General features: G+C 45.4%; 1 protein-coding gene across 14 annotated transcripts in view; it reads right to left on the reverse strand.

Annotated features, from left to right (window-relative positions):
• LOC113801845 (uncharacterized) overlaps positions 1-10,000 on the reverse strand; it is a 72,738-nt gene that overhangs the window by 27,320 nt on the left and 35,418 nt on the right. The window contains exon 1 of one of the 14 annotated variants that reach the window (XM_070141690.1): positions 9,167-9,487. The exons of 10 other annotated variants lie outside the window; for them this stretch is intronic. In XM_070141690.1, the coding sequence (XP_069997791.1) occupies positions 9,167-9,290 (124 nt within the window). In that variant the 5' untranslated portion in view covers positions 9,291-9,487. Of the gene's footprint in view, positions 1-1,883; positions 3,034-9,166; positions 9,488-10,000 lie in introns of those variants that run through there. 3 more of the 14 variants (XM_070141685.1, XM_070141682.1, XM_070141689.1) reach the window with 3 other exon arrangements.

Raw genomic sequence — 10,000 nt, forward strand, 5'->3', positions numbered from 1 at the left:
CGCTCGCCAACAGGACTGCACTTGCGCCCGAGTGAAGGCCACAGCGCGACAGGACAAGAATATACTTCTAAATGGAGGTATTACCCCCCGTGATATAATTATATGTGGGGGGGGGGGGTGCGAATTCGGACGTTGTGGCGAATAATGTGCGAATAATAACCGAATTTTCCTCAGAGCCAAAGCTTCTCTAGGCGAGTGGAATAAATTATTCCTGTTTGAGAACGCGACATTTTGAGTTGAATCTATTGTTGTGGAATTGACAGAGACAGTAATGATAATGATAATATAAGTAATAATAATAATGATAATAATAATAATGATAATAATAATAATAATAATAATAATAAACGATAATAATAATCAATAATAATATTAACAATAACAAGAGCAACAATAACAACATTAATAATAATAACAAAAACAACAACAACAATAATAATGGCAACAATAACAACTACAACAAAAATAATAAAGATAATAATAAAAACAATAACAACAACAATATAATAATAATGATAATAATAATATTAATAATAATAACAATAACAATAACAAGAACAACCACAACAAAACATGAACAACATTGATATTAGTAATGGTGATAACAATAACTTAAATAACAATATAATGCTATGAATAATAACATCAACAATAACAACAACAATAATCATAATCATAATAATAATAACAGTAACAAAAGTAACAATAACAAGAGTACAGAACTGACCCCATCCACATCATTAATATTTTTTTGCAGTTTTTCGATAAACATTAAAAACATTAACCTCTGACGTAACCAATCTGACATTATCAGTGCTTTCCGTGTACAGTATCTGAAGCTATTAATGTTATCATTATCCTCATACTAACATCACTGTGTGTGTGTGTGTGTGTGTGTGTGTGTGTGTGTGTGTGTGTGTGTGTGTGTGTGTGTGTGTGTGTGTGTGTGTGTGTGTGTGTGTGTGTGTGTGTGTGTGTGTGTGTTGTGTGTGTGAGAGAGAGAGAGAGAGAGAGAGAGAGAGAGAGAGAGAGAGAGAGAGAGAGAGAGAGAAGAGACAGAGAGAGAGAGAGAGAGAGTGTGTGTGTGTGTGGGGGGGGTGAGAGAGAGAGAGAGAGAGAGAGCAGAGAGAGAGAGAGAGAGAGAGAGAGGGAGAGAGAGAGAGAGAGAGAGAGAGAGAGAGAGAGAGAGAGAGAGTGTGTGTGTGAGAGAGAGAGAGAGAGAGAGAGAGAGAGAGAGAGAGAGTGTGTGTGTGTGTGTGTGTGTGTGTGTGTGTGTGTGTGTGTGTGTGTGTGTGTGTGTGTGTGTGTGTGTGGGTGAGAGAGAGAGAGGGAGAGAGAGAGAGGAGGAGAGAGAGAGAGAGAGAGAGAGAGAGAGAGAGAGAGAGAGAGAGAGAGAGAGTGTGTGTGTATGAGAGAGAGAGAGAGAGAGTGAAGAGAGAGAGAGAGAGAGAGAGAGAGAGAGAGAGAGAGAGAGAGAGAGAGAGAGAGAGAGAGAGAGAGAGAGAGAGAGAGAAAGTGAAAGAAAGTACAGGAGAGAGAAGAGAGAACGTGCGTGTATGTATGTGTGTGCGTGTGTGTGCGGGTGCGTGTGTGTATCCTTATCCGTATTCGTGTCCGTGTACGTGTATACATCATGCACACATACTGGGCAATGATAATGAACTAGAATTGATATCACCGCATCTCTCTGACATCTCCATTGTCATTACCAACACCAAGATCACTCTTACCATCGCCATTATCAACGCAGCAGTCAATTCCGCCTGAACGGCCCTCCCTTTCAATCCAATCTATCACCAATCTCTCCTCTCTTAATAACCCAATCTCTAATCCACCCGTGCCCAACCCATGACCATCGTGACCTTTGACCCAGCAGTACTTACAGCACGGACAGGTCGCGGCCGTCTCGAGAATGTGGTAGACAAAGCAAAAGATCTTGTCCTCGGCCAGCATTCCTCATGCTTCCATCGCCAAGGAGATGAAAAATTAGATAAAAGAGGTAGATAAAGAATAAAACTCGATATTGAGAATAATTAACGAACACGGGAATCGGCGCCTTCGCTTTTAGGTCTGAAACAAACTGGAAATTTTATCCGGTCACTTATTGCTGTTTTTCCTCTTCCTCTCTTTCTGTCTTTTTTTCAATTTTTCCCTTGTATCTCTTCCCTTCCCTTCTCTGCTTCTCTTCCTCTCTCTTTCACTTATTTCTGTTTTTCCTCTTCCTCTCTTTCTGTCTTTTTTTTCAATTTTTTCCCTTGTATCTCTTCCCTTCCCTTCTCTGCTTCTCTTCCTCTCTCTTACACTTATTTCTGTTTTTCCTCTTCCTCTCTTTCTGTCTTTTTTTATTTTTTTTTTCCCTTGTATCTCTTCCCTTCCTTTCTCTGCTTCTCTTCCTCTCTCTTACACTCGCCTTTTCTCTCGTCTCTCTCACTCTCTCTCTTTCTCCCTCAATTCACTGTCGTTCTTTCTGTCTTCTTCCTTTCCTTTCCGCTATTTTTCTTTTAGGTTTTCCCCTTTTCTCTCACTGTTTGTCATCTGTCCTTTTTTTCTTCTCTTCCTTTCTCTCCCTCTGTTTTTTCTCTCTATCTCTCTGTCTCTCACATTTGCACTCGTCTCAATCTGCCCACTGTTCTCTTCCCCTTCTCTCCTTCTCTCCTTCACTCCCTTCCTCTTGTTTCTTTCTCTCTTCCTCTCACTTTATCCCCCAACTCGCTCTGTTCCTTTCAACTCGTGGTTTCTGTTCTTCGGAAGTTCTACACTAATTGATCTTTCATCATTATTCTTCCCTTTCCTCTCTTTCTCTCTCCTTTTTTCCTTCCTTTCGCTGTCTCCTTCGCACGAGTTAAAAGGGATCTTCATGCCACGCCGCTCAGCAGTCGAACACAATGAATCGTAAGTTCTACACTAATTGATCTTTCATCATTATTCTTCCCTTTCCTCCTTTCCTCTTTTTCTCTCTCCTTTTTTCCTTCCTTTCGCTGTCTCCTTCGCACGAGTTAAAAGGGATCTTCATGCCACGCCGCTCAGCAGTCGAATATAATGAATCGTTGAAGCGTATCTCTGCACTTCCTGTTATCGTGATTGGTAATTGCTATCGCCGAGGCCTGAGCCCCGCCGCCCGCCGAACCGCACTCACCGCAACGCCGTCCATCTCATATTTCGACACATTTCCTTTTCCTGTCCACTGGCTGATAAATTACTGATAGACCCTCTGATTATTAAATAAATAATAAATTACTAATTACTAAATGAATAACTCGCGAAGGAGAGCCAAAGCTCGCGAAGGAGAGCCAAAACTCGCGAAGGAGGGTCACAACTCGCGAAGGAGGGTCATAACTCGCGAAGGAGAGCCACAACTCGCAAAGGAGAGCCACAACTCGCGAAGGAGAGCCACAACTCGCGAAGGAGAGCCACAACTCGCGAAGGAGAGCCACAACTCGCGAAGGAGAGCCATAAAAAAAGACGGCGACGCTGACGGAGTAGTAGCGCGCCGGGCGACCTGGCTCACCCGCGCGCCCGTGACGGCTAATTAGCCTCGACTTCGTAACAAAGCTAAACCAGGTAAAGCCGTTGACAAGCGCGCCCACGATCGTCCCTCTGGGTGGCTGGCAGCACCGGACAGCAGCGGAAGTAACTGTGCCAAGCGCGGATTTCGACGTCGATCCACCTGCCCCACCTGGACCACCTGGCCCGCCTGCCCCACCTGGCCCACCTGGCCCATCACGGCGAACCCTAGGCCGCCCGTGACGCCACAAAGACCTCTAAGTGGCAGGGTTCTCCGTTGCGATCTTCTCTGAAGGACGGTGCGACACTGATGCTGACACTGACGAGGCTGGAGGCGCGGAGGGGGGGGGGGACGAGGAGGTGACGTCATCCACAGTACCCTGGTCTCTCTTTTCATCGGAAGACGGAGGAGTTGCGGCCGCGCGAGAGATAGCAGGAAGGGAAGGCGCCGATACGTTATCGGGACCTGCACAGGCGCTCAGCTAGCGCCCTCTCCAATTTTATCACCTGTTCATTCTCTCACGCCCCCCACCCTTCCTCTCTCTCTCTCTCTCTCTCTCTCTCTCTCTCTCTCTCTCTCTCTCTCTCTCTCTCCCTCTCTCTCCCTCTCTATCCCTCCTTCCCTATCCATCCTCCCTCCCTATCCCTCCCTCTCTCTCTCTCTCTCCCTCTCTCCCTCTCTCTCTCCCTCTCCCCCTCTCTCCTATCCCTCCCTCCATCCTATCCCTCCCTCCCTCCATCCCTATCCCTCCCTCCCTCCATCCCTCTCACTCCCTCTCCCCTCCATCCCTCCCTCCCTCCCTCCCTATCCATCCCTCCCTCACTATCCCTCTCTCTCCCTCCCTCACTCTCTCTCTCCCTCCCTCCCTCCCTCACTCTCTCCCTCCCTATCCATCCACCCCTCCCTCTCCTCTCCTCCTATCCTTTCTCCCTCCCTCCCTCACTCTCCATCCCTCTCCCTCTCCCTCCTTCCCTCCCTATCCCTCCCTATCCATCTCTCTCCTCCCTCCCTCCCTATCCATCCCTCTCCCTCCCTATCCCTCCCTCCCTCCCTCTCTCTCTCCCTCCCTCTCCCTCCCTCTCCTCCTTCCCTCCCTATCCATCCATCCCTCTCCCTCCCTCTCACCCACTCTCTCTCCTCCCTCTCTCTCTCTCCCTCCCTCTCCATCCCTCCCCCACCTCTCCACCCTATCCCTCTCTCTCTCACTCTCTCTCTCTCTCTCTCCCTCTCCCCCACCGTCACACTCGCAGGTTGGCAACAGACTGAACACAGACGGAGAGCGGGGCGTCTTCCCGCTTCTCTTCGTCATCGGAACTCCCCTCTCGCGAGTGACTCATCCGGCCGTTTGCAGTACTAATACTTCAGTCATTTTCCTAAGTATTGTATTTATGCTTTACATTCTAATAACTTTGTATGGGTATTCTCTTTATTCCTAAATATTGTGTTTATCCTTGGCTTTACAGTCTAATAACTTTGTATGGGTATTCTTCTCTTTATTCCTAAATATTGTATTTATATTTGGCTTTACATTCTAATAACTTCGTATGGGTATTCTTCTCTTTATTCCTAAATATTGTGTTTATACTTGGCTTTACATTCTAATAACTTTGTATGGGTATTCTTCTCTTTATTCCTAAATATTGTATTTATACCTGGCTTTACATTCTAATAACTTTGTATGGGTATTCTCTTTATTCCTAAATATTGTGTTTATCCTTGGCTTTACATTCTAATAACTTTGTATGGGTATTCTCTTTATTCCTAAATATTGTGTTTATCCTTGGCTTTACATTCTAATAACTTTGTATGGGTATTCTTCTCTTTATTCCTAAATATTGTGTTTATCCTTGGCTTTACATTCTAATAACTTTGTATGGGTATTCTCTTCCTTCCTAAATATTGTGTTTATACTTGGCTTTACATTCTAATAACTTCGTATGGGTATTCTCTTTATTCCTAAATAGTGTTTATATTTGGCTTTACAGTCTAATAACTTTGTATGGGTATTCTTCTCTTTATTCCTAAATATTGTGTTTATCCTTGGCTTTACATTCTAATAACTTTGTATGGGTATTATTCTCTTTATTCCTAAATATTGTAGTCATACTTGGCTTTACATTCTAATAACTTTGTATAGGTATTCTTCTCTTTATTCCTAAATATTGTGTTTATACTTGGCTTTACATTCTAATAACTTTGTATGGGTATTCTTCTCTTTATTCCTAAATATTGTGTTTATACTTGGCTTTACATTCTAATAACTTTGTATGGGTATTCTTCTCTTTATTCCTAAATATTGTATTTATACTTGGCTTTACATTCTAATAACTTCGTATGGGTATTCTCTTTATTCCTAAATATTGTATTTATACTTGGCTTTACATTCTAATAACTTCGTATGGGTATTCTCTTTATTCCTAAATATTGTGTTTATACTTGGCTTTACATTCTAATAACTTTGTATGGGTATTTTCTTTCTTCCTAAATATTGTATTTATACTTGGCTTTACATTCTAATAACTTCGTATGGGTATTCTTCTCTTTATTCCTAAATATTGTGTTTATACTTGGCTTTACATTCTAATAACTTTGTATGGGTATTCTTCTCTTTATTCCTAAATATTGTGTTTATACTTGGCTTTACATTCTAATAACTTTGTATGGGTATTCTCTTTATTCCTAAGTATTGTATTTGTACTTGGCTTTACATTCTAATAACTTTGTATGAATACTCTTCTCTTTATCCTTAAATCTAAATATGGTATTTACATCATATACCTGGCTTTACATTTTAATAACTTTGTATAGGTATTATTCTCTTTATTCCTAAATATTGTATTTATACTTGGCTTTACATTCTAATAACTTCGTATGGGTATTCTCTTTTTTCCTAAATATTGTGTTTATATTTGGCTTTACATTCTAATAACTTCGTATGGGTATTCTCTTTTTTCCTAAATATTGTGTTTATATTTGGCTTTACATTCTAATAACTTTGTATGGGTATTCTCTTTTTTCCTAAATATTGTGTTTATCCTTGGCTTTACATTCTAATAACTTTGTATGGGTATTCTCTTTATTCCTAAGTATTGTATTTGTACTTGGCTTTACATTCTAATAACTTTGTATGGGTATTATTCTCTTTATTCCTAAATATTGTGTTTATATTTGGCTTTACATTCTAATAACTTCGTATGGGTATTCTTCTCTTTATTCCTAAATATTGTGTTTATATTTGGCTTTATATTCTAATAACTTTGTATGGGTATTCTCTTTATTCCTAAATATTGTGTTTATACTTGGCTTTACATTCTAATAACTTTGTATACGTATTCTTCTCTTTATTCTTAAATATTATATTTATACTTGGCTTTACATTCTAATAACTTAATATTAATACTCTTCTCTATATACTTTTATTTCCTGAGTTACTTCCCTTTATGATTTACCTCACTGCACTAATGTAGATTTCTTAAAATTTACATCAAAATAATTATGGGAAAAATATTACTCTTTGTTATATGTGTATTATACGTATTTTCCCCTAGACTTTTCATATTTGCTCTTTTATATCTATCTACATAAGTCAACACAAAGAAAGGCATATTTTATCATATTACACAAACTTATATCTAATAAACTATAAACAAAAATAAAAGTGCATAGAAATTAGATGGTTCTTTATTCATACGTAAAGTACGTATATTTCCTCAATCTTTTCACATATATATTATTTCTTTAGTGTTTCTAAAAAATATCAATATTATAGTTTCATGCAAAAAATAAAACAAATGAATAAATAAACAACAAAGAATATGGACACACACGAATATATCAATCAATAACAAAATAACCAAATGAATATATAATATAAAGATAACTTTGTTAATTAATCAATAAAATCACTTTCAAAAAGTCCCACTCCTATTTTATACGAGGGACCCCTGACCTCGAAGCTCCCGTTCCCGCCAAATCGCAAGGCGCGAAAAATTCAAACCCCAAAACAAGCAACAGCCTAATTACACGAGACTCACCTCCTCAAACCCACTCCGGCCTTAGTGTGTGCGCCTCCGACCTCGCACACACACGCACGCACACCTCCTCCTCGCCCAATAAAATCTGCTTAAGGTCAAAACGGATTTTCGGATAACGGATTTCCCTACGGACTTATTACTCGGGTCATTCCGGGAAGAGCGAGCCTGCCAATTTGCCTTAGTCGTCCGGAAATTGGGTGACGTAACAAGGTTGCCTAATGGGTAATGCCGGCCCTGTTCTGCTCCTTTTATAAAGTGTGAGTGAGTGAGTGAGTGTGTGTGTGTGTGTGTGTGTGTGTGTGTGTGTGTGTGTGTGTGTGTGTGTGTGTGTGTGTGTGTGTGTGTGTGTGTGTGTTTGTGTGTGTGTTTGTGTGTGTGTTTGTGTGCGTGTTTGTGTGTGTGTGAGTGAGTGAGTGAGTGAGTGTGTGCGTGTGCGTGTGTGGATGGGTGTTTGGGTGTTTGGTTGTGTGCGTGTTTGTCCGTAATCCCTTGAGCATGACTGCGATCTCCATCCCCGATCCAGAAGGGCCACGTCAGCTGATTTTTCCTCCAGCCTCCCTCCTAGCCCCTTCCCCTCCATCCTATCTCCCCCCCCCCCCCAGCTGTTTTTCCTCCAGCCTCCCTCCTAGCCCCTTCCCCTCCATCCTATCTCCCCCACCCCCATCCTCCCCGTCGCTTCCCAAGGACCGGCGCCAGTTCCCGCTCCGGTTTTGACGTCCGAGCGCCGGTTACTGGGAGAGGGGGGGGGGGGGGATTCGTCACACTGGTGGAACGATCGATAAACGAGGGAAGGAGGGAGGAAGGGTGAGGAGGGGAAAGTAGGAAGATACGAAGGAAGGGGGAGAAGGGAGGGTGGAGGGGGAGACGAAGAGGGGAGGCGACAGCGTGGGAGGATGGGAGGGGGAGTGAGGGAGCGAAGGAAAGAAGAGAGAAAGGGAGGGAAGAAGAAGGTTGGGAGGTAAGAGCGAAAGGAGGAAGGAAGGAGGGAAGTAAGGAAGGAGGGAAGGAAGGAAGGAAGTGGAAGGCAGGCGAAAGGGCGCCTCCAGTCACGCGGCGCTTCGGGAGTTGCGAGAGGAGGACGTGACGGCTTCGCGAAGGCCAAGCGGCGCGTGAACTTCGGCGGCGCTCCGACTGCTCGTGCGAACCTCGAGTGGTTCTTCCTGCTCACGACCCGGGCCGGCGCGGAGAAAAGGGTCACGACACGTTCGCAAAGCCGCCTGCCGTTGAAATGGCGTTCGGGGCAAGAACGTGAGCTGCGTCGTGCCTCTCGCAAGCGAAGGAAAATGGCACTCGGACAGCAATGAGACGGAGGGAGAAAGTGCCAGGAAACCTGTGAACTGCCAGTCGTTTCAACCCGGCAGTCCAGCAGGTTCTGCATAACTCCCACCCCCCTGACGCCAATTCTCGCCGTCTGCCACCGACTCCTCGCCCACTCACAGCGAGGCGCTTGGGCGGACCTTGCTTCTGGCACCGAGAGGCGGCGTCCAGCGATCGACCCTCAGAACCGAAACCCGACCGGAGCCACCGACGAGCCCGAGCCTGAACCCCGCGCCAGACCCGAGTCCGACCCGAAGGCCTCCTCCGCTCAGCTCGTGGTTCGCCGTCGAGCGCGAAGAACCAGCCTCACCTTCCTGCAGGAGGAGCGAGGGCGCCACCGGGACCTCCCACGGCGAGCCGTTCCTCCAGGAGTACCGCTCCTCCCCCGAGGGGACGCCGAGGCCGATGACAGTCATGCCAGGCTCCAGGGTCATCGCCGTCCGCTTGCGCCTGCCCGCCCGCTGTGTTGGGGCCTCGCCGTCGCCCGCTGACTGCGCGTGCTGCTGCTGTGTTGCGCTCTGGCCGGCGGCTTTGTTGATTGCAATCTGCACTCGCTCTTGGGGCTTGCCGAGCAGTCGCTTGCACTCGCAGAGGGCGTCGCGGGCGGATTTCGGTCTACGTTCGGATTCACGTCACATACCTTGTCCATCTACGTATATATCGCGTAACACCACAACAAGATTCGCGCGCACCGACCTCCGCGACACTGAGAGACGCCAGTGCGGTGCAGGACCCGAGTTGCGTCGGTCCAATCAATCTGTCCGCCAGGGTATGTGTGCGACCTGCCTCCGAGCTCAGGATGCCTCGCTCTCCCTCGCCCAAGGAGCTTCTGACACTGATCAGGTGGCAACCGCCCGCGGCACCGCCTCCCCCCTCCCCTCTGTCCTTCCTCCCCTCCCCCCCCTTGTCCTTCCTCCCCTCCCTCCTCTGTCCTTCCTCCCCTCCCCTCTCTGTCCTTTTCACTCCCCTCCTCCCCCCCACATGTCCTTCCTCCCCTTTCCTCCAATCCCCCATCCATCCGCCCGTTCCGTCCTTCCACCTGCTTACTCACCGTCCTCCCATCCACCTGCTTTCTCTCGCCTTTCTCCTGCTCCTTTCCCCTTCCACCTCTCCGCTCGTCTCACTGCAAGCCTCCTACCTTCTC

Source organism: Penaeus vannamei, chromosome 28 (genome assembly GCF_042767895.1).
Source record: "Penaeus vannamei isolate JL-2024 chromosome 28, ASM4276789v1, whole genome shotgun sequence".
Taxonomy (NCBI): Eukaryota; Metazoa; Arthropoda; class Malacostraca; order Decapoda; family Penaeidae; genus Penaeus; species Penaeus vannamei.